General features: G+C 38.4%; 1 protein-coding gene across 2 annotated transcripts in view; it reads right to left on the bottom strand.

Annotated features, from left to right (window-relative positions):
• The window catches only part of GTF2F2 (general transcription factor IIF subunit 2), a 92,166-nt gene that overhangs the window by 11,669 nt on the left and 54,712 nt on the right, over positions 1–25,785 (bottom strand). For both annotated transcript variants that reach the window (XM_086481961.1, XM_086481960.1), the window contains one exon: positions 3,558–3,657. In XM_086481961.1, coding sequence (XP_086338087.1) covers positions 3,558–3,657 — 100 coding nt within the window. The remainder of the gene's footprint in view (positions 1–3,557; positions 3,658–25,785) is intronic.

Consider the following 25,785-nt stretch of genomic DNA (forward strand, 5'->3'; position numbering starts at 1 on the left):
TTCTGACTTTTGTTTTGTTTTTTAAGGAGCAAGAACAAGAGCAAAGCACTGAGGTTATTCTTTCTGTACGTGGCAGAGCTATGGGAACAATGGGTAAGTAACATGGGCGTAATGGGAAAAGCTACTGGGACTCTCAAGACAATCTGAGAACAACAAAAAAAAAAATCCACGGTACTGTTTGTACCTCTTCAAATGACATATAGCCAAAATGTGCTTAGTTAGCAACTAGCTACTAGCTACAACCCTCTCCGTGTGGAGAAAAAACCTGCTCACTTTAAAACTAATGCTTCCTACAAAAAGGAACAAAGCAACAATAAGGACATTCTCAACATTACCTTCACTGATGTAAGTCTCTGACAGGACTATTTCACAATTTTATAGGGTATAAAATCCTAGTTATACAAATAACAGTCTCCTGGAAAAGAACATGAAGTAGTCTTTTTAACCAAAGCACAATCTTTTTTTTTTTTTTTTTTTCTTTTTTTCGCTAGTAAATCGTAATGCCCAGCATTCTTCTTTCTCTATTATTTCAGTGCTTGGTACACTCTCCCCAGTAGGAGCTTCTATTTTATATTCTCTGGATGAGCTAAAGTAAATCAAAGAGGAGTATTTGTATTCCCTATACAAAGCAATGTGAAGATTCTAAACTCTTAAGTCATTAATGAATAAAATCAACTCGCACTCAGAAAACTGAGTATCAAACCCTCATTTTGTTGAAAATTTATTTGCAGCTGGCATCCCAGTTGCCCACATTTTAATTAGCAACACTCCAGCATTTCCCTCCAACTTTAACAGCTTCCACTGTTTAAAAACACAGAGCACGTTGTGAAGGGCTACTAAAAAAAAAAAAGGTATATGTTGCTGTTTTTCTTTCAGTCTTGTGAATACACTGCTCATAGTTAGTTACAATGAGGCCTTTCTTTTTTTTTTTCCTTCCTATTTTCTTTGCAAAAATTGTTTGAGAGGCGTATTACAGAACACATGTACACTGTAAACTAATTAGATTTATTTAAAAATGTGTGTTTTTTAAATTTAAATTTTAAAAGCATTAAAATACAATTTGATTTCAAGGAATGACCGTTTTAGAACAAGCTGTCGAGTGCAGAAGTCGCAAGTTTATCCCTGCAAGACTTCCTACAGAAATCAATTTCTCTTTGTTTACCTTCCCAGGATCCTGCCAAGCTTGCTGGAAAGATGACAAAATTGCCTTCTTGAAGGTATCATTAATACAGAAGCTGGTGTATTACACTGCTTCGGTAGACAGCCTATACAAAGGTGATAGGGAAGTGAGACTATATCTAAATTTTCCTCTAAAGATCTTTCAAAGAAGTATTACAGGTTTTTCCATCCCCTGGAGTACGGGTACCAACCTCTACAGTACAGGAGAGACTGGGAAGACGGGAGACCACAAAAAAGCCTCTGAAGGGGTAACCAGGACCACTAGAGAACTTTTCTGCTGTATTACAAAAAGTAATCAAGTTACAGAAAGATTCCAGCTGCAAGAATATTAACATTGCAACCTTGTAAACGTGCGTAATATTTACAGATATACAGAAAATGAAGGTCCCTTTCCCAGAGAAGAAAAGGTACAGTCCTGGCATATATCGTAATGGAATTGCAATTTCTCCTAATAAAAAGGTAGGCTTAATATAATTTCTTGCAAAAAAGATCACTTTCCCTGTCCCTGTACTCAAACAAGATATTGCTATTTCCCACCCATATGTAAATTATTTCCCTCCTCCTTCCTGTTGTATGTTCACTTACGGGTACATGGAGCAGCCACACTTTAGCCCCATTTAATATTCTATCATCTCTTCCTTCAGGAAATGCTACCCCTTTCTTTCTTTCTTATTTAGTAGATACTCAATTCTTTCTTCAGAAAATCCCAAGCAGACGACTGAATGTATCAGCATGTATGGTAGTTTGTACATTTTTGCTTCTTTCTTGTGAAAAGTCTTGTCCCCAACAGGGCTGACATACGATTACAAGCAATGCATCAAGTTTTAAGAAAGCAGCTGCTGCCTGAAAACAGCAGAAAACTTAACCAAGAAGTTTAAAAAGTTCATGGACTTGTTCTCCCAGTTGTACGTCCTTTCGGCCATCTAACCTGAACCTTAATAAAAGACTCAATGAAAAGAAAGATCTTGTAGAAAGCAGTCGTGCCTGGACCTTCAGAGCCAACACGAGGCCAAGACTCAACTACAAGTACGTCCCACTAGATTTTTCCCATCAGAACACCTTTAAGGTAGATATGAAAAGTAAAACCACTGCCAATGGATTTTCATTAGCATGAATAGCTGCATAACCAACGAAAACTTACAATTAGGACACTAGAACATCATAGCTTTTAAGAAGCTTGATTATGTCTCGGTTATACCCCCCGAATCTCACACAAGACTTAAATTTCTGTAATGATATGATGACAGCAGTTTGCAATTGGAAGAAAGATTCAAAGATTGTCTCCTGGTTGAAGTCATACTGTTGTAATTATGGTAGTGTCAGGGAAATGGCACAGAATCCCGATAAAAAGAGGAGCTGTACATCACCATAGCTTATTCCAGAATTAAGGAAGCAGAGTAACAGCATCATCATAAAACAATATACTCATATAAAATTGCATTTGCATTGCAGGATATACCAGTGTGACTATTTACGTTAAATGTCATTCCCTTAGCTGGAATAGTTATGTTGGTATGATCATCTATGTATAGATCAGACTTCGAACAGTAACTACTACAAAACAGTCCTATGAGACAGAAACGGTTACTTTTGGCTCTGTGGAAATAGACTGCCTTTCAGAATAACGCTTAAATATCATCCAGTATATTGTCATTTGTTTAATGTAAATAAAATCTTAATAAAAAGTGTAAAAGTTTAAATGATTAACACAGTGACTCATTTTCAGTATGACTTAACATTTCTCACATTCAACAGTAACCGCAATTATATATGCATACATACAAATTACTCAAAGAAGATCTTTAAGAAAAAGGACATTATAGTTTGTATGTACATCAACTGATCTGGAACAGCAGTGTGGGTGTAATATTGACAAAGCCAACACGTACTAAGAAGGTATGAAACTATGAAAAATTATCAGCTGTTATTCTTTTCTACTTGTTGTCAGCAAAGGACTGGAAACTAATTATTCTTTCCAAGTCTTTTACCCAACTCTGTATGATATTTTATTTGGCTCAAAGGAGTGCTTCCACATCTCATAGCACAAAGCCAGAACCGCCCTGAATGCCCAAACTCCGAAGTTACATTTAGAGAAAAAGACTACAGGAAGAATGTAATAAAGCCACAAGAAAAACCTTGGGTAAAGGTGGTCTGCCCTCCATCAGGTAACATGAGAGAGCTAGAACTGGCAGACTTGAGACAGAAAGAAGAACCCTAGAAGGCAAAATCTGGGAGAAAGCAGGTAACATGGAGTGTTTCCAAAGACAGTGGCCAACTGCGAGTGAAAGCGCTGCAGGACAGCAGCAGAGCAATTTCGGAGTCCTGAGCCAGACTCCTCCTGAAAAGGAGAAGAAGGGAAAATACTGAAAAGTACTTACATTATATTGATGATTAGCTACTGGTTTATAGTTCGTGGTTACGGCCTTATCCAGCTGCTGTGATAACCTTACAGGTTTAGAAGATTCTTCGATCTGGAATCTGCAAAAGAAAAGATAAGGAGAATTAATAAGAAGTTCAGACAAGCACACCCTCAAAATGAATTCTAAAAATCTGCAAGTATGAACCAGCCCTTATCAAAGGTCAGCTGCCAACAAATTATAAGGCAAAACAGATGCTCTCTTCTAAATTTTTTTTCCTACTCCATTTTCGCTTGAGGACACTGTGAATTATTAGGACACTATACGCTACAGAAGATACTGAAAATGCTGAAAACCAAGAAACTGTGAAGGGAAGATACTAAGACCCAAAACATAAATTTTATTCCAAAAGAGTAACACTCAGGTGGAAGAAAAGCCCTTGCTCTTAAAAAAGATCAAACCCAGTGCAAATGAACCCAGAAGCTCCCAGCTTACTCAGCTGAGGTCTGAAAAAGCTTTTGATTCACCTCTGCCGACTCTCAGAGCACAGTGAAGATCAGACTCCATGACCTTCTCTTAGATATTTTAATGTAAAAATATAAATTTCTGTGACCTTCCTTTTGGCATTATAGTACAGTAATAGAGCACAAATAACTGTTTTACGAGCACTTTTAAAAGCATGAAGACAGAGAAATCCACCCAGGTTCAAACCAACAATCAAGACTCAATTATACAATAGGCGACCTTCAGTCCTCTTCAGGAAAGACTCTGAGAAGGTCAGAACTTGAACGCATTTTGTCAAGCACATCCCTATGTAATTTAAAGCTCATGTATGATGGTGTAGAAGGAGTGCTCCATTTACTTCAGGTTTAGCACTCAAGAATTACTACTGGAAATGAAGATGCAAGAAACCAAGCTTTAGAAAGGTGCAGGACAACGTCCCTTCAGAGAAAATAGCTTTATGGCACATAAAATTAATATGTTATCATCAAGTGAAGTTATTTTGTTTCCAAAGGAGTATCTTTCCCAGGGCAGAAGAGTCAATTTTCACTAAATAAACACAATATGAGACTTTCAGACCAATAAATGTACAGTGATGTTTCCTCTTTCAAAAGGAAAATGAATATAGTGACATTAAGGCAAACAATAACTACATGTTTACTAATGCAAAACACCAATGCGATAAAACAGACAATATTTTAAAAAACACTGCATTTAAGATCATTGATTTCTTTTTGTAAAAACATAATACACAAGAAACCCCTGAATTTAAATTCAGCTTGCATCTGGTCTGACACCTGAACAAAACCTAAATAAATTACATTTGGAGTAAGTATTGAATTAAGGAATAAATTCTCTAGTTTTAGCAACTGGAAATAAAGCCAATCATCCTTCATAGCTAGTATTGCTGGACAGTAGTTGCTGGCAGTTTTGTCTCGTACACAGACATAAACTTGCTTCCTCTTGAATCTTTGTAGACTTGTCATTCGTTCTATAGTTTTAATTATCCTTAAGTGACCATGTATTCTACATTTCTAAATAAGGAGAAGGTACATCAATGCCGCCTTCTGTCCAAATGTAGCATGTTTTTTTCATAGCTTGAAGGAAAATCAATCGAAGGTAAACGAGCAATGAACGCTTTTTACCCCTGTTCTGGAAAATAAAGGTAGAAGTGTTTATCACAAGAGTTTATCTTCTGGCCTTCAATCTAATTAATGATTTTAAAGATTTTATTGATCTGGTTACTAAAGGTCTTCTAAACTTACATTTCACAAAGAGGCACAGGCTAAAGCTAAATCAATATCTTTTCTCCGAATCTGTCTTTTTCTCCACTTCTTCATTGCCTTTTTTTTTTTTCTTTTTGGTCTCAATGATTTCTTTTATTTTTAAATAGTTTGGCTTTAATTATTTGTAAAAAAATATTTTCTTGCAGTTCTTCGCATTTTTCCTATTGTTTTGACTTGGGGAGTTTTTCAGTCCTCCCTCTTCCCCACTGTAGCTATTTTTCATCTCACTTCTCCCCTCTCACATTTTTCTTTTCCATAAAGGAGCTTTCCTGCTCAACATTTTTACTGATATTGCTCCTGTTCATGAGACAGCAGCTCCTGGAGATGAACCGGGAATTCTTGTCTCTCCTTTCACCTCCAAGGCCACTCTACCATCTTCATGGGGACCAGATTTAGATTATTTGATTTGCAATGTTGTTCCTGAGTCCTTCTCATTACAGCTGCAGCACAGGTAAGTGATAGACAAGGTTCATAACAATATTGAAATACATCAGATGGTCTCCTGTTTTTGAGGAGCACTAGACTTAGAGCAGGGGCATTCCTCCATGATTAAATCCTCCTTGCAGCAGACTTTATATTCATTACTCTTTACAATGTAAATTTATCCTCCATTCTTCAGGAAAACAGCCAAAGAACATTAGCCTTTCAATGACGAAATGACAGAACACTGAAAATACAGAACTGAACACCTCAGACCGTCTTCAGAAGGAAAAGCTTTAGAATAGTGATGCCAAACCCCCTCCATCTTCTTAATAAGATATTTAAGTGTGCAAGCAATGGATAGCTCTTTAGCCTAGAGCCTGTCATGAACTTTGGACTCAACGCTGAAGGTTTCTTCCTGTTCTGGCATTTTAAAATTACAATACAGGAAACTTCAACCTTCATTTCAGTGCAGCTTCCATAATTAATCCTTCTCTGCATAGAACAACACCAGCAATTTATTTCTTAACATTTTTCACTTGCCATGCAGGATATGCATTTCACCTTTTTAATTTTAACCTGCTGATTTCCAAACCAGTAGAAAACCAAACATGTAGGAGGGCTAATGCACTTCTCAGAGGCCTCCAACGATTGATGGCAGTGAAGTTACTTTTAACATATGAAGTTTCCCAGCACACAAGGTTAAAAGCAAAGAAAAACTTCTTGCCTCCTTAGGAAACAGGATGGAAGCCTACCAAGTGAAAACGGACAATCTGAGTTTCTTTGTGAAATGGCAGAAGACTTCAGAAAGATCTATGTACCAACTAACAAAGACATCAGCTACAAATATACGTGTGTCTGAAACAAATTTCATAGATATCCACGTTATACTTCAAGATATCTTGTCAAAAATTTAAAAATTACGACCCACAGATCTCAGATGGTCTTTAGAAAACCGGCTAACAGCACAATGTTAACTTTTTTTTCTGTTTCTAGTTGATAAATTGCTGTAGTGAGAACTAAAAATATATTACATTCCAGTATTACTTTTTAATGCAAGCAATTACAGCAGTTACCACATGCCAATATGGAAATCTAAATGGGAAGCACAGTGACTCAGGAGGAAAACCTTTTTATTAATATGCACTTATTCTACACACGCATCTTGCTCTTCTCCCTAATGGCTGCCCTTCTCATTTCTTTTTCTGCAGCTTTCAAGATCTCCTGGAGAATGACAGAGCCTCGAGCTACCTTCCTTCCATCGGGCTTCCATGCAGAATATGGTCACACAATCCTATGTGGAACAACAGCTGCTGTACATCTGGGGTTAGCCTCCCCAAAACGCACAAATACAGGTAAAGGGCCTGACAAACGAGCTACAAACCCCAAATTAGCAAATGTCTCATGTGTGGTTGAAGCACTGAAATTGGCTTAGTGCATTACAAACAGTAAAGACAAATAACCTGTAATAATTTCGTCCAGATGATTTGTTGCTATAGACACTATTTGCAGGGAAAATACAATGGGGTGGTGTTTTGGTTTTTTTTTGGTGGGTTTTTTTTTCCAAAACCATGCCATAATCCTCCCGTACTCAGAAAGCAGTATGTCTGGGTGAATATAATCGACTTTTAAAAATTGTATAGCTGTTGTTTGAAAAAAAGTTAACGAAATAATATTTATACATTCTAGTAATTATACACTAAAAATTTATAACAAAAGCTACGAATTTGGCATTATGCTAGCCTTTTAGATCAATGTTTTCCTGTGTTACAGATATGTAATTACTTTTAAATGCTCATTTTTTAAACAGAATTTAAAAAGCGGTACTAAACCAAAATATTATGATGCGTTTTATACAGGGTTTTCTCAGAGTGGATCTGCTGCATCTTAATTGAAACCTGGTAGGAATAAAGAAAAAGAAATCGATAGATATTCTGAGTCACTGGTGACACTGACTTAAAGGAGCAGTGGCTTTTTACCTATTACTCTTTATTATGATTTTCAGGAGTGTGACAGTTCAAAGCCTTAGTTATGGCTCAGAACTGCACACAACTCTCCGAGGAGTTAAATTTTCCACTTGACTTCAGTTGAAATAGCTACCACCATAATTAATGCTAATATCTAGCCTAAAAAATAAAAAGAGAATGCAGATTTTTTTCCCCCAAACTGCCAATAAATTAGCGACAAAGCAGCCACAAGCCTGCACACTGTGGTTTTCTCTTCCACCCCCAAGATCAAATACGGCCCTTCTGCCTTGATAAACAGCTAGCAACCAGCATGGTATTGAATTCACCATGGTCATTTCCCAACAAAATACATTTTACACTGCAACTTTGATTTGTCATTGTGCCTGCAGTTGAATAAGGGGAAAAACATTTGAACAGGCTGGAAATAATTCTATAGGACTTGTCAACATTCAGCAGGCTCATAGAGGGAGACAGATGAAGGCAGTATGTACATTCCTAGGAGGAGATGCTCATTGGCTTTTAAATATATGTATCTTCCAGCAATAAAAAAATAAACCAAAGACCTTTAGAATAGATGATTTCCTGTGATAAATCTTCTGCCACAAAACAAATGTTTCAAAGATTAGAAGCAGGTATTAATCAGAAACGCTGCTAGGGCTTGAATTCTTGACGTTTCTGAAGAAATTATTGCATGGATGGGACTAAAAAGTTTCAATACCCTTTTGTGCTCAGCTGTATTTACACAGGGCACTAGTAAGTGAGGAGCCAACCTTACTGTTGCAAAAAAGGACAAGTTGATTTGCTTCTCTCCCTGCAATATCACCCAGCAGAGATGCACTGGAAAAGAGCAGGCCCACTGCCCAAAGCTTTGGAGGGGAAGAAACACAAACTCTCCAGCTCTGCACAGTTTTGCAGCTTTTTTATTTTTTTTATGACTCCTCGCAGAAGTTCCCAGCCTGGTAGAAGGGGAGTGAAAGCCAAGGACTAGGGCTCTCTTAGTCCTTTACTCAGTAATTCTGTACTTGAACCAGACACAGGCAGCTGCATTACATGAAGTTTCACATACCTGATACGGGAAATGAAGTTTTTTCTTTGCCTCCCTATTTTGCTAAGCATCTCAAACATGATTAGAGGTAGGTATATTCTGCAAAATCTCATCCAAAACAAACTAATAAAATAAAAGTGCCCAACCACCACCAACATACGAAATTATCAGAATGACCACATAGGTAAAAATACACATTATCTAATAATGACAATCCACTGCTACACAAAACAATCTGTCATATATTCTGAAAGACAAGAGCCACCAACATGCAAATTCAGCATGTTGTGTTTTGTTGTAAGAAGTCCTACTGTCTCGTGTTAAATGGAGGCGGATGACTGCAGCCTGTTGCACGGAATGAATCTACTGTTCTCCTTCAGACGCGGAGTGTTACTCCAGCACACACTCCCAGTCAAAGCAAAGCGAGTCCATCCCCATTTATAAAGACAGAGAAGAGGATAAGCTGAATGGAAATGGCACTAAGAAGAGCATTTGCCAGCATTAAATAACGAAATGTTTCAGATTATTAATACAGAATATGATTTATAACTAATTTTAAGTCCTGAAATCCTGGCATTTCAAGAAAAGTGCTGTAATTATTATATGTTCAGGAAACCTATTAGGTTCTTCTGAAGCTGACATCTTCAACTATGTATGTTGAAGGCTGAGCAATGAATCATATGAATATAAGATAATTTCATGTTTAATATTGAGACAGGCACCACAGTGGTAACTGAAGGCTCCAATTCTACATATTTCTCCACTACAAAACATGAGATGATATGAATTGCAATTCAACAATAAGTAACAATTTCTTATGCATTTTATTTTCTGGTTTGATAAAATGGGAATAATTGATTAAAACTACTAAGCTCCCATTTTTTCCTCTCTGAGTTTAGCATCGCAAATGACTAAAAACCTTGTGGGTGAGGGTTGTGAGAATAAATAATATAAAGATAAAATAAGACAGACTTCAGCATTCTAGGAGTGGATATATAATTGAATAACTTTATTATTTGATGTCTGACTTTAAACATTTTAAGTGGTTCCCTAATGCAATTAGCCTGAAGAAAATTATAAGATCTGCTTGACATCACAGATCTTTTTAATCAAGCTCACATAAGTCTATGGACAGTTCCTCTAGAAGTGTCCTGATGCTGATGAAGTCAGGCTCTGGCGGTGCCTGGTCCATACTGGCGGAAGTACGTTATCCGAGGCTAAGCTTAAAAAGGAATCATAACTCAGAGATACCTTCCATGCAATGCGACTGTCAAGTGAGGTTGTAAGTAGCCCATCCATTAATGCGGCTGACAAAGTTTGTTTCTTCTCATTGCCTCTGTTAGGCTTGTCTGTCCAGGTTCGTGTCTCTGTATGTTTTATTTGTTGCTTCTCCTCTTTACTCAACACCCCTTTTTGCACTGAAAAGGGTCCTTGACCAGATAACCTTAAAGGCGCAGATGCCCATTCACCCTTGTGAAGCATGGCAGCCTCTGCACCCTCCTTGTTCTTCCAGGAGGACTTGGGTCAACCAGCATCGCCCTTTTGCAGGGTGAAAAGGGCCTTCCACCACTGTGATGTTGTGGATCGATGGAAAGGCCTTGTATGGTCAATGAATCATAGAATCATTTAGGTTGGAAAAGACCTTTAAGATCATTGAGTCCAACTGTAAACCTAGCACTGCCAAGTCCACCACTAAACCATGTCCCTAAGTGCCACATCTACATGTCTGTCAAACACAGACTCCACCAGTTCCCTGGACAGTCTGTTCTAATGCTTGACAACCCTTTCAGTGAAGAAATTTTTCCAAATATCCAATCTAAATCTCCACTGGTGCAGCTTGAGGCCATTTCCTCTTGTCCCATCACTTGGGGCAAAGAAATGAACATTTGCTTATTACAATTTGTGTAGTCTGGAAGAGCAGATAAGTCTGCAGCTCTGCAGTTGTTGCAAATGTCAAGATTTTGCAGTCCTTTCCACCCTATCGTCATCTTATTCAACCAATTAGTGCTCAAAAGGGAAATAAACCCTCTGTTATTGGTTCCTACCATACTTTCAACATTTTCTTATTAATACACACACCACGAACATCTCTGTTCTGCCCAGTTTTCAGCTCAACACAAATCCCAACACAAGCAAGAAGATCAAGTTCAAGAACAAACAAAAGCAGAGCTAGAGAGGACAGTCTTCTCCAAGGACTAAGCCAGGGTGCAAGTGCATCCGTGCATGCTCCATTGCATGCTGTACCTCTATATGGAGCACTTCATCTTAATTTCTAAGTGGATAAAACCACGGGACACAGTACATTTTTATACCAGGGTGCTTATACTTGTGGCTTATTCCAACAATACAAAAGTCTAAGCCTAGGGTGAAGTAACATCTGGATGTCCTTGTGTGTTCCAGAGTATGTGGGGTACCTTGAGCACAGGCATGAGACGAGGCATAAGACTGGCAGAGTGACGTGGTACACTGACCAGAAGAAATTAGGCAGCATGCCAGAAGAAATGGTAACGCAGGTGACATTTTGGAGAGAGCTCTGAAGAGCCATGCAGATGTACATGACACATATTGGTCTCACGTGGAAAAAAAAGAGGGAGGTGACACAGAGGCTGGAAGAGAAACATGACACAGCAGGAACAGACAGACAGGGAGGAGCCTTGTGGACATACTCCAGAAAAACAAGGAAGGGGAAAAAGTAGGTTAGAAAGTCTTAGTTTCTCTTTGGGTTTGTTCAGCCAAGACATGCACATGAAGATCTATGGACCGCTACTTCTGAGCTAACCATTGACATCATCTGTACAGCAGTCCATACAACACAGGCAGATGTCTGTGCCTTAAATACCAGGGAATGAATAACCAGCAAAATCGGTTCCTTGCTTCGGGGGAAGCACGAGGAATTTCACAAGCCCATTACTAATACTACAGAAGGCAAAGACTGGAGATCTAGGAAAAGTGACTCATTAGCAATCCGAGCAGGATAGAAGAAGCCCAGCCCTTTAATTTTAACATGATGATTATCCTCCTGAATTAAAGCCAGATATATTCCTTTCAAATTGATCACATACAATTTTAACTACGTGTACACACATATTTTAGTTGCTCCTATCAAAAAAGATCCTTTAGGAAACAATCACTTCTTCCTCTTTTATGCGACTAAATGGTTTAGAACGTAAGCTGGAAAAGAAAATGTAGACTACATGGTTTTGGGGAGGGCTCAGATTTCTTGAAAATGTACAAGTGAGCTTAAATATATGCAAAAAAAAGTTAAGAAATGTACCTATTATTTTCAAGGCAAAAGTGTAAGGAAGAGTTTTATCTCCCCTGTTGCTGGCTCAAGACTTTTTCTTGCTTCGCAGACAGATGTTTGGAAATCTCTTGCCTCTTACTAAAAGGGAAGTTTATTCTAAATTGTCAAACAAAACCAACCAACCAGACAAGAAATAAAGCCCTTGAAATACCATTGACAAAATTGATACTGCTAAAAACAACAGGATGGGTGAAAGGGTTAAACCCTGCAACCGCCGAGCAGTTTGAGTTTTGATCTAAGTGACAAACGATGTCTGTGTCCCCAAGATTTTTAAACAGGAACTCGGGATGTGTTTAAAATCAAGCCCTGTTTCCAGCTCTGCACCCTGTTACGCCACGTACACCTTACTGAAAATTATGCAATCTGGAGTTCTATTCTTATCCAAACTTCGGGGACCGTCAGGTTCTATATTTTAGGTCTGTCCTGACTACCCTGGGTGGTCCACCCTCCCACCAACGCATATAAACGTGTTTGAAAGGGTGTGCACCTGTACTCAGGAACTTGCAGCTATAAATTATTTTCCTGTTTAAGAAAACTTCAACTTGAATTTTTCTTTGGTATCATAAACCAATTAGTGCCAATATTATACTTACATGCCTGAGGAGATAAGAAGGAAGAAAAAGTCTGACATCCTAATGTAAAAACCAGACAAGACAAAACAGATCTTTAAAAATTAAGTTAAGTTCAGGTATTTATATATTTTAAAGACAGAAATGACCATTATAATAATGAAATGATAATCTAAATTTTTCTCCTGTGTACTACTGACTGAAGAGTATCCAGTGATAAAATTTCATTTTCACTACACTACATCATTTATAGAAGAACATCCTGTCAGGATTCAAAAAACCAAAAATGAATAACCGTATGTCTACACCTTTTTATCATGTTTTTAAAGATAAAGTCTCCTTTCCCACTTCCATTTTCAAAGATGCAGTTTCCTTTCCTGTTCCCATTTTCCTCAGTCCTCAAATTTCTCTGTAACAAATGGTTTTATTTGTTAGACACTATTTCAGTTCAGATTTTAGAAGAGGAATTTTAAATCATCAGCTACTAATTATTTATAAAAGTAAAACAAATAGACTTGTCTCAAAATCTTCATTTTCCTGCCAAAATTAATCTGCAGCGCTTGTTGCTGCTTTGAAACCAACAGAATAACGAACAAGGACTTGTAAGGCTGGGCAGCACAACGTCAAACACTTCTTGTCAGTGTCTGCAGATCCAGACATAGTGTAACATTTTGCCAACAGGAACAAGAGAAGAGAATTTTAGGAAGAAGTCTGTTAGAGAGGAAAGTTACATCTTTACCATACCCTGAAAGACCTAGGTCTTGAATTACTGCTAAAAAGATAGATGATTTACAAGCTCAGTCATTTCACTCTGAAATGAAATCGCTCACAGCTAAAGAGAAGCTGGAAAAAAAAGGGGCAGACTGTTGGCTACAAGTCTTCAAATGAAAAAAAAAAATCCTATAGCATCTCAGCTAACTCTCCTCAGTCTGAATCTCTCCTCTCCTTCTGCAAAACATCTTCAGCTACAGCTGCCAGCACTCTGCCTCTGACTACACCCTCCCAACTCTAAAACTCCACCTCCCAGATACCTCACCATTCCCCCAATAGCTCTGCAAACAGCCATGGCATCTGGCTCCATTGGGGATCTTCCAGTTAAAATTTACTATAAACAATTTAACAGTTTGTGGCAATATGGGAAACATTTGGATTCCTTCCCTAGGAAACCTAGCTAGCTCAAATCCTTGAGGTTTTTCTCTACCACTTCCTTCCTTAGCCTGCAGACCTAAAATGCCAGATAGCAGAACGCCTTTTTGAGGACGTCCACCTCCCTTCTGTTAAAATAAACTTGGAAACAACCAGCAAGGGGCTGCTGCAAAGGGCACTGAAATGAAACTGCTGGGAGAAAGCACTGCGCATGCCCATGTGTTAATGACTGGGCATCACAGTTATTGACTGCTGTCGATAGCTTAAGAGGTAATCTTGCACGGTTCAGCTACTGTTAAATAGCTTAACCATATGCTTGCACTGAACTGCTGAATTAGTTCACATTGAACTGCTGAATTAACCCACCCAACACTCTTTCCTGCAAGCAAAGAGAATCAAATTGTATTTAACTGAACTCTGAAAACACGCTTATTGCAAACAAAACCAGCATTGAGTTAAAAAGGATGTGTAGGTTCAGCAACCCTAGGAACCCTACACTATAAACAAAAGAGCAAACACAGGAAGGGAAAGAAACCTGCCTTTCTCCTTAGTCCACGTGAAAAAGCAGTCTTGGCTTATCCTCCAATTGGAAAACTTACTAGTTTCTCCTGTAAGCTGCAGAAAAAAAAGTGCTGAACATAGCAAACCAAAGAGCAGACTGAAAGTTGTATCAGTTAAAGCAGAAAACAGGTATGTTTTCTAAAGTTTGATCATCATTCTTTCAGCCAACTGTATTTCCTTTGCCAATTGTACAGCAATGCTGCTCTGCTGTATCTGGTCAAATAGTTTAACTACATTTCAGCTCCTATTTCGCAAAGCAAGCTCCCTCTCTTGGTACATTACATACCTGCCCACGTCCACTTGAAAATTGCTGTGATGACATCCCTCAGCTGTTGCTCGAGGGGGGATCGGGATCGTGCTCCCACAAGCAGAACAAGGGGGTACGTGGCTGCGGCAAAGCCAGAGGCAGAAACCAGCCATGTGGAGGGAGCCTCGTGAGCAGGAATAGGGGTGGGAGCTGCCGGGCTGCTCTGCGTCTGGGAGGTGATGGCAAACGGGAGAGAAGAGCCAGTGCGGGGCCACCCACTGCAGACCTCTGCTCCTCTCAGCAGGCCGCGTGAAGGATGGTTTACACCATCCCTGCATCATTCACCCTGGCTTGAGTCACCTTGCTCAAGGTCTGGTCTTTGAAATCCCGCTGCAGAGGGTAAACCTGAGGGTAATTTTCTTAAAAAAAGCCTTACTTGGCTTCTGTGCATCATCTTTGGGGTGTACGGTGCTCATCAGAGCCACAGGTGTGTAACACTGTTAGCACCTGGTAAGAGGTCTCACTCAGTATTTTGAAAATACCTTCAGGATCTGGAGGCTGTGGCTCAAGACTCAGCTTAGAGCTCTGCTACAACTTCAAACCAACAATTCCCAAAGTTATTTCAAAATACCTTTCTTTTAAAAACATGCTGATGACCACAAGGCACAACAAGGACATGGCTAGGTCTTAGGCAACCGAGCCCAGATTTCATTTTGCGTTTTAAAAATACAATTTAAAAACTAACTTTGACTTTGTTTTGGAGAAAAAAAACAACATAAGCTGGGTAGCTCAGAACCGCATCTTTTGAACACTCCCTAGAGAGCTTATTTGTTAAGAAATAAACTTAGCTCCATGCACTTCTGAGCTCTGCTATATTAGTATTTTCCTCTTAATTAGAGATTTTCAGAAGAGTGCCTGTTACTTGTGAACACAAAGAAACTCACACAGACTTTGTGAAGCCATACCTATTCTGTTATTAAATAAAAAACCTCAAAGATTTGATTACAGATTTGCCTGGCATGACAAATTCCAAAACCAGTTAATGGCTGAAGCACAAACGTTGTCTAGCTTCCCCAAAAGGAAGCTGGATAATTGGGTTTGTCCGTAAGATCTGTGTGAAAGCAGACTTCATGCATATGTAATTTGGTTGAGTACATTCTCCAAAGAAAAAAAGTCTTGAAAGAAGCTTCAGGAACATTCTATTTTAAAGCCCACTCTGCACAGTTTTTCTTAATTACACGAACGGCTGCAATTAAAAAAGAAAAAAAAAAATATAAGAAGAAATGCTCCACACAAGTTTCTTTGGTTTGTCACAAACCTGCATGGAATTTGTTAGTCAGTAATCCAAACATGAAATATAATATACTGTAAGTTATTATTAATAGTACAGTTTTCAAAAAAATTCTACAATTTTTAATTCAGTGTGCATATACATCTCAAAGGGCAGTGTAAACCAGCATATCTTAGCGTACTGAGTCTGGCTGGGATGGGTTAACTTTCCCCATGGCAGCCCATAGAGTGGCTAGGGTGGTGTTGGTAACTTGCCCACGTGTTGGCTGCTGCTGAGCAGCACCCGCACAGCATCAAGGCTGTCTCTCTAACACCCCCCCAAAGGCCGGTGGTCTGGGGGTGGGAAACAGGCTGGGAGGGGACACAGCCAGGACAGCTGACCAAGGGGATATCCCATGACATACGACATCGCGCTCAGCAATAAAAGCTAAGAGAAAGGGGAAGGAGGGGGGCACTCATTATTCAGGCGTTTGTCTTCCCAAGGAGCCTGCTTCCCACAAAGTGGCTGGACATTGCCTGCTGATGGGAAGCAGAGAATACAGCTCCTTCGTTCTTGCTTTGCTTCCACACATAATGTTTGCCTTCTTTCATTAAACTGCCTTTACCTCGACACATGAGTTCTTCCATCTTATTTTCTCCCTATCCTGCTGAGGAGGGGGAGTGAGAGATCAGCTGGGCGGGCAGCTTGTGGCCAACCAAGGCCAGCCCACCACTTAGAAACGCTAATAAAATTGTAACTTTATAAGAAGTTAGTTTGGGATTACAGATTTTGGGAGCTGCAAATTTTTTAAAAATGTTTAACACCAATCTGAGAAGTACTCTGAACTAAACAACACACATATCCTCTGCAGACAGAGGGTATCAGCTCAGAACAATGTCAACTGCTGGGTACCTGTCCTCTCTTCAGCGACACATACGGTACATTTTCAGGAACAATCAAGGTATATAACATATACTTATTACTTTACAAAAAGGTAGTTTTTCTTTTCCCCACTCATATGTCTCCTACTAAGTTCCTTTGTTTTTAAACAATACTGTCACCTTGAAGTACGCATATTAATTTTCCTCATGTATTAATTATTGGCTTTGTACAAAAATACAGTTATAAGCATCTCCAGGGGAACTGAGAAACAATCCATCTTTTGTGGAAGTCATGACATTTGACAGCTTTGGAGCTGGTGGATAGTGTTTAAATTGCGTGGAGACAGATTTTTAAATTCTATCCCTAAGTCCAGAGCAGCTGTGGACATGCTAGAGAAAAGAACTGGGAAAGAGGATCACTTAAAAGAAAGAAACAGCAGTAGCAAATATTTAATTCTCAAAATGCAGAGAACAGTCAAGCAATTACTCAGAAAGATAAGAAGCCTAACAGGTTTCTTCCAAATTGATACTTTTGTATCATGTTACTTCTGCAATATTTTTGGACTACTTGCTCTGCTCCACCACATGTTTTAATTTTATTAACTCCACACATCCTTCAGTGCAGAAGGAAACGGAATATAAATTACCTATCACCTGCCCAACTTTATTGCTTGCAACATCTGTATCTAGAGCTGCAAAAGTTTTGTGTTTGTGGTAACTGGGGAGAAGAAAGCTGTCTCTGCTGGCATGTTTCTTCATCTATACAAAGCCTCGAGAGTTCTATGGCAATTGACCATTTCAGCCTAAGTAGTTCCTGCTTTAGAGGAAGCTGAAGAAGACAGATACTATGCACTGTATAATCTTTTCTGCATTTGGCTTAGCAGAAACAGAACACAGCTTTTCTGGCCTTGATAATTTTGGAAAATCCTCAGTTCTGAAGAAAGGAGGAAACCTCTTTTTCACAATGGAAAAAATGCCAACTTACACAACACTGTTATAATGGATGTCAAATTCCTCTCCACAAATTAAGAAAATAATTCGCCACCATTTCTTCTCAGGTGCAAATTCTATTAATGGCTGCATGAAAACTAGGTTTGCAAAAGGGACTGGTAGTACACAGCTTTGTAATGCAAAAAGGGTAATGAAAAATAATAATATATGAAAATATAGAATAACAAAGGATGTAGTCTTGTGCATTGAAACAACATGTCACTACAATAGGTGATACCCTGTGTAACACACAAAATAAACATCTTACTGCAATGAAATACAAACAACCTGAAATGGAAGACTTCTCCTGTTGCACATGTTCCAAGACAGACAGTACCGGAGTGATATCTGCTACAAACCAGACTAAATCAGTTCTAGAAACTGAATTCCATTGATGAACAGATTGCACCATCTGCTTCTACTAATATACATTAGAGAATGTGTGTTTTCCATAGCTGCCTATTTACTCGGTAATCAGAAAACTATGAGACAAATAGCTATAAGCTTAGCTACAGAATGACTGAAAAGCATCATCATTTGTGGATGTCAAGGGTGTAAACAAAAAAGCAGTTAGGTTATTTGAAGGCTGTGCAATGAAGTAATGAAATGAAATTAGGCAAAAGAAAATTGAAGCAGCACACTGGGACACTAACAGTCATTGCAGTGATGAGAGAAATACAAATGTGAAAAGCGTAGATGTAATAAAGTTTCTTTCTAATAACGTGTAGAAAAAAAGAGAAATAATCTTCCAACTGAAGTGTTAAGTAGAGCTGGCTGGAAATCTGAATTTCTTTTATGTGTTTTTTGTGTTTTCAAGGAAAAAAAAACCAAACTTGAATCAGGAGGTAAGCCAACATTTGAAGTTTTCATGGAACAGAAATCCTTCAAAATTTTGTTTTGGAAACCCAAACATGATGTTCCCAAAACAAAATATGTTTTCCCAGTATCCTCAGCAGCTGCTGATTGAAATCAATGCAATTTCTGTCATTTCCTAACTGCCATTTCCATGGCTTGCTGCAGTGACAAAAATGACAAAAACTACCTTAGACTCCAGCCCAGGGGCTTCCAGAGCATCCGTGGTGCCTTGGCTCTGGCAGTTCAGCTGTGTGAGTCGCCTGGGAATGCCAGAGCCCCACATTCCCAGGCCAATTGGCCCACCGTGCCACCCATGGCCAGGGCAGCCGGCCAGATGACTTCAGAAATGCTCACATCTCATATGAAAGACCCCTTCTTGCAAGCAGCTCAAAAGTCAGGCTGACACATTGGTTGGATGCTCATTTGATATACCAGCATTGCAAAAATGAACCTGAGCTAAACGCTTGAGAAGCCAGGGTGAGATTTCAGCCTTATTATTCTACACATCTTCAGTAGTGACAATGACTACTTCCAGGCCAGTAAGACAAAGCCATTAATGAAACAGTATTTCATTAGAAATGGCAGTCTTATCTTCTTTGAAAGGACAGGAAAAGAAACATGAACCATCGGGACACTATTATACCCCAGTACAAATTCACAGAAATATGGAACAAATTATATTGTAAGAGAAAAGAGCAGGACTCTTCAGGGCTGGAAAAGAGAAAAATGAGAGATGAAGGTATGACTGAGGTCTACAAAATCATTTGGTCCAGGAAGACAAGAGAGCACAATTGTACAGTTTGAATGCCAGAACTATCAGGCATTAAATCTGTAAGATACGAAAAATCAAAGCAAACACAGGAAAGCAGTTCTTCATGCAACATATAAATAAATGATAGAACTTCTTGCTGCAGGATATTATGGATGCTAAAAGTATATCAAAAGGATAAATTCCCAAAAGATAACTGTATTGATGTCTGTTAAACACCAGGACGACCCCACAGTACTTGAGGTATGAGCTGCTGGAGACTCAAGGACTGTGCTGAGGAAGTATCCCCGTTACTGGTAACTCTTTGTGACATTTGGTGAGACAGTTTTAAATTCAGGCATAAAACATGTTACATGCATGAATTATAACATGATGTGTATCACAGGACAAGCATAACATGCTGGATTTAGCAGGAAAACTAAAGAGACTGCACTCCCCCCTCCCCTTGAGCAGTGCAAGGCATGAGGTATGTCCTCAGTGGCGTATCAAAAGCGAGCAGCCGCAGAGCCTCTCCTGTGTAACTAGAGCACAGCTACATGCAGGTCTGTAAGGAATAGATGACGATGTGGATGTGCTAAGCACTCACGTCAGCTCAATAAAATTGACAATCCAGAAAGAGAAAACAGATTAGACATTGTTGTGATTTCTTCTCACTCACTTGAAATGACAGTCCTGAGAAGTGTTAATTACCGGGCCAGTAATGAAATGTCATAAACAGCTACAGCAGGTGAAGAAAAAAATAACGTGTTTTAATGTCATTCCAAATGTGTGGTAGATTTAATTAGCTTCTGCTCAAAGGTGCCTCTTAACAGAAGGATGGGATCCAATACAAGGACACAAAGCCATAATTGTTGCAATTCTATTGCTGGAAATAAGTCTAAGAGAGAGAAGAAAAACTGAAAAGAAGACTTTCTGACTCGAGTAAGTTTTACTTGAAATGCAAGGCTTTTGGCTTCAGAATCCTGGAGTGAAGAAGCATCTCATATGACCCACACAGACAAAGGAAAATAAGATGAACCCGTTTTTTGCCTGAAGCTGGGAAGTGACCATGTCACAGAATTTCTGGCAGGACATACAGAGGAACACCATCAGTTCACTCGCCAAATCTGGACCGGTCACCTTCTCCATACATTTATTTCCCTGCTTGAAAACGTGGCATAAAATCAACCATCTGAAATGCAATGCCTTTCACAACCCTTGGGTAAGGGCATATTACAATAGGTATTAACAACCCCCCTGGGCTATGCCCTGAATATGCGAATAAACACAGAGGTACCACTTTGGAATAACACGCAAGCCAAACAGTTAAGCTAAAAACAGGCAGAAGAGGAAAAAAGTGAACCATTTATTCCTGCTGGCCATTGAAAGAGATGCAGAGAAATTAAATTACTTGTTCAAGATGGACATCCACAACAAAGCTGCGTGTCTACACCCACGATAGAAAAGAACTAAAATGAAGTTAAAAAGTTGGGAGTTACTACATTTAGGTAGGATACAGTAACATAGCCATGAGCTGATGAGGTCAGCCTGAAGCAGGGAACCCTAAGCATCTGTACAGACATTCAGACAGGTCCCTCTCCTAAAGCTAGAGAAAACGAAGAACGAAAATGTAGACAGAAACTCATTACAGAAAATTGGCAGGTTTTTTGGAAGAGTTTTTTAAATAACCAAGAAGCCACAATTACAGAAATAAAAGAGGATTTCTTCAAAAAGGAGTAATATGGAAGAAAAAAAGATAACCAACAAATAGAAAAGAGAGGCCAACAGCCAGCCATCGTAAGATACTAATTTTCTGTACTTCACATAGGAGATTAGGGACACCAGACAGAATTTTGTTCAGATACTAGGGGCTCTTAGGAGAAACACATCCATTTGTAGGTGAAGCTGCTATTGCACTTTAATCTCCATCCAGAAGTCACAATAGGGCATCCTTGAGGCTATTTCAATGAGGAACAGAAACTGTTGATGGAGTCAAGTATTTCTTGTAATCTTGTTTATTTAAAAAAGAATGTCTACAGCTTCATTTTCCTTGGAGATGGGTTACGAGCTGCTTGTTTTGAGTCATTTACTTTGACAGAGTTGTTTCCAAAAAGCTCCTGTCTACTGCAGCCAGAAGCTATGTCTGAACAAGATGATTTTCTTGTCAGCTGGCTTTTACACAGCTAAATCCTCTAAACCTGACTTTTCTTTCCCTTCCTTATTAACATTGCAATGAACTGGAAGAAATTCTGCATCTTGCCAAACCTTCAACATTTTTTTTCTTTAACTTAAGAAACATTCTAAAAAGCAAAACACATTTTTTTAAAAGCAAGGAAGATGCCTATACTTTGAATGAAAACTACTGATTTATCTAAATAGAAGGTAAAAAGGAAGTGTGTGCTAATTGCCTGGTCCCTGAGAGCTCAGAGCGGATGACCCTTTTTAGCCTCAGTTCCTTTCTCAGGGGACTTTCAATTCACACTCAAAACCGAAGACAAAGCCAGGTTCAATTTATTTTATTTAGACAGTAACTGAGTCCAGGGCATTTGCTTGTGTTCACAGTGATTAATGAAGAGAAGAGATGCAACTGTCAAGCCAGTGTGAGAAGCCAGGTTACCCGAAGAGCACTTGAGTGACAAAACAACGCTTAATCATTCTGAAGGCAGTCTTAAAGAATGGGTGGCCTCCACCTTACATTTTGTTTCAGGAAAAAAAATCCCACCATTATAGCCGTATCTTCTTTGCTTACACAGTAGAGACAGCCCAGCAAGAAAAGCAAAAAAGAAAAATTTAAAAAGCAAACCAAGTATTATATGACCACAAAATATAGCTAAGACATAGGAATTTTCACCACCATTAAAGGGCTGGATTTAATACCTGCTGCACCCATGGAAGTCTTCCCCCTTGATTTTATAGGATTTAGGGATCAGGCCCTAAAAGTTCCTAATAACCACTTGGCTGGTGTAGCGTGTCATGAATTCAAAACATCGCTCAATTTTTGCCTTTTAAATTTTGCCAAATGCCTTGTACATCAGTCACTTTTTATATAGACACACAAATACATCAAAAGGCCCGTATAAACATCAAAGCTGATCGTGTAACACTATGTTTCCCTTGCTTCCAAAAAGGACATAGGTCTTTCCGAACATAGTAAGAGCTTGTGTGCTTGCTTTCTAGCGAGTTTTGAACATCTCTACCAAGTGTTACTTCTACTTTACACTCACCGGGTTTCCTGAATTCCAGACTTGAACTCTATGCTTATTCTTTTATTAAAACCATTTGGTGGTTGGAACTAGATTATGTTTAAGGCCCCTTCTAACACAAAACATTCTATGATTTGGGCAAATATGCTCATAAATCATCTTCACCTTCTCTGGATGATACATAGGAACCTTCACTCATTAGTTTCTGAGATTGATCTGCCCGTAATCTCTGTAACTCCAAATTACTTCATGCATAATTAGGCACTTCTTGATTTTCATTACTCATGTTTATCTCTGTAATATTTACACAGCACCAATCATACAGCTGCCCATGCACAGACTGGAACATCACTAATTACATACATTTAATTTGGTTGTATTCCTCTACAAGACAGGATATTGTTTTCAAGGGTCTTGTTCCATCCTCATCACCCCAGATGTTCAGGGACCAAGATGTCCCTGAGCTGTATAAACTCATTTGAATTTACTGAACCTTTCAGAGAAATAAAACCACAAGTAAAATATGTATGCCACTTTATTTCCTAACTTGTCTATCTGTAGCTATAATATAATGCCTTGGATTCACTAAGGCTGGTAACACTTTACCTATGATTCCTTACATACTGTTTTACAACTGTTTTAAAAAATTACATTAAATGCATATTTTATCTGTTTGAAGTTTGAAATCTTTGTTGGAAAATAGTATGAATAGATCAGTTTAGGATTTGTTTGCTTTTTCTTATCAATTTAGATGAATGACAGCACCCTGTTTAGGCCAAATAATTGCTTTTCAAGCAGCCTTCATGAAGCTGAAATCCTTATAAAAGCCTCTAAAGTAATTAAACAAAATAATTCCCTTATTTCAATCTATGTCCTGACAAATTTGATTACACAGGCACAGGCTATGCAGCAACTAATATACTTCATTGAATACACAAAACCACAGCTCATTTTCCACAAACACCATTTTTTTAGGCATGCTCAGGAACAAAAGTCAGCATACGCATGCTACGGCTAACATATCATTTACCAGCCTAGCATTTCACTTTCATACAGATTAAGGAAATAAAAAGAAAATAAGTCTAAATGCTGTATAATAAACATCCTCCAGAGTACAAATATTCAAGTGACATTCAAAGTTATTTTTTTTAAAAAAAAAAACCAGCAAAAGGATGTATTAATTGATAATTCATTCTGTGCCACGCCAAGCAACTCTAGTAAGAGTTCAGGACAGAGAAGTGGGAAAAATATTTGTGTATGATTGTAATAAAATGGCTCAAATCTGGAAGAACTATTTGCTAGCTTTGTCCTTGCTAAGGTACCACAAACTGGTACAGTGTGTGGGAAGCATTTTCCCCCATGGAGTGGACATTACATTGGACATTTGTGTACTAATATAAAAAAAGCTAAAAAGAGTTAAAAAAGAAATCGCAATAAAACCAGTTTTAATAATCTACTCAGATTGGGTGATTTACATGTCGATTTATAAAACCTACACCATTACTCCTACTCCATTATGTGGCAGCATAACTATGCTGCGGGTGTTTCTGTCCAAGTTACCCTGAGTATCTCTCCTGGTTGATATTGCAGTAATAAAATTTATTTCATATTAATTTACATTTGTGGTAGAAAGATGGGGAGAAACGGTTTAGGTGCACACTGTTAGAAATTAAAACAGACACTTTATTTCTGCTACAATTTAAGAGGAAATATTTGTATGATTCATTTTCAAGGCATGTGTGAATATAAATCCCCCAGGGATTTAATTAGCTGCATTTTGTCATAAATTGCATTTCCATAGACAGATGCTGCTCCTACATCATGCTGGTAATAACAAAGACCAACTGACACTTAAGAGCACATCTGAAGCGTGTTTTTTTTTCTGAAGACACTAGGTAGAGTAAAAGAATCACTGAATATTGCTGAATAAAACTATGGATGGTTTTCCCAGCTGGTTTACCATACCTACCAATTTGAAGGGCGGTTTATTTTATATAGCATAAACAAATTAACCTCATGAAGTTATACATTTTGCCAATCTACAAAATGTATCTTTTGTTTCTGAAACCAAAGACTGTGTATGAAAATTCTCAGTTTGCTGTGCCCATAGCTGTGCTTTAGGACAGCCTACAAAAACACCCACTTGTTTTGAAAATCATGATTTTGATCAATTAACCTTGCTGAAAGGTCATTTCTGCAATATAGCTATTTTTTAGTGCTCTAAGCATTTTGATCGTAGTTTCAGATTTTTAGGATGTAGTACTTTATTCCCTCCATTTTACTTCAAAGAACGAGTTCCTACTTTTCAAGAACTTTGCCAAAAAGTCCCTTTTCAACGTGTGCCACCAATTGCAGAGTAGTTAAATTATCTTGATCTTTCTAAGCAGTTCCCAAAGGTGAGAACAGGAGCCAATGCCTGAGTTGAAACTGGAACACAAAATAAAGCGATTATTTGAAATATATTTGAAAATTATATGGGTTTTTTTTCCATTTTGAAAAGTATTATATAAATACAGACCTAATGCATGTTTCTCTCAGATATTATCATGCAACATCCCCAGGTATCCATCCACATATCATTGATATGTGTTGATTTCTATGTAGTCTGCTATTTTTATACTCCCGCCTACGCTCACTACCGAAATTTCTCTTTCAAGATGACTTCTCAATTCAAAATATATCCCAGAAAGCTGGGATTCTCTTCCCTTTTTTACAGAAAAATTTTTTACAGAAATCTGGCCATAGATATTTTTGTGGTCCCATTTCTCCTGCCTGTTTTCCAGTTAGAAAGAATGGAGTGAACTACAATACAGATAATGTTCAGCCTTGTAACAGGTTTTGAACACAGGGCTTTCTTTAACCTCAGAAACACCTATAGTTAACACTATTGGGGAGCTAGGATCCTTTCTTTTCCTTCTTTCAGATAGGACACAGGAACTTTTAAAAATTAGCTTAGCAGCCAGAATACGTATCTTATTGCTTCTAGCCCCAATGAAACCTCTTTTTTTTTTTTTTAATCAAAACTATTTCGGAAGCGATTTTTTTCACATCCCTCTGCTTTGAAATCTGAGGTAGTTGCATTATTATGATGGTCTAAGGTTTAACAACAGCCTCAGTTTGTGAGAAGTTAAGCACTCAGATTATTTTTTCACATTTAGATTCTCCATCTTAAAGCTGTTGTCATGTTCCTAACTTATTCTAACCTGAGTTAACATTGTTCAACCAATTCTGCAGAAGGACAGAAGTCTGTGTGTCT

This window comes from Leptosomus discolor, chromosome 1 (assembly GCF_034619465.1).
Source record: "Leptosomus discolor isolate bLepDis1 chromosome 1, bLepDis1.hap2, whole genome shotgun sequence".
Classification (NCBI taxonomy): domain Eukaryota; kingdom Metazoa; phylum Chordata; class Aves; order Leptosomiformes; family Leptosomidae; genus Leptosomus; species Leptosomus discolor.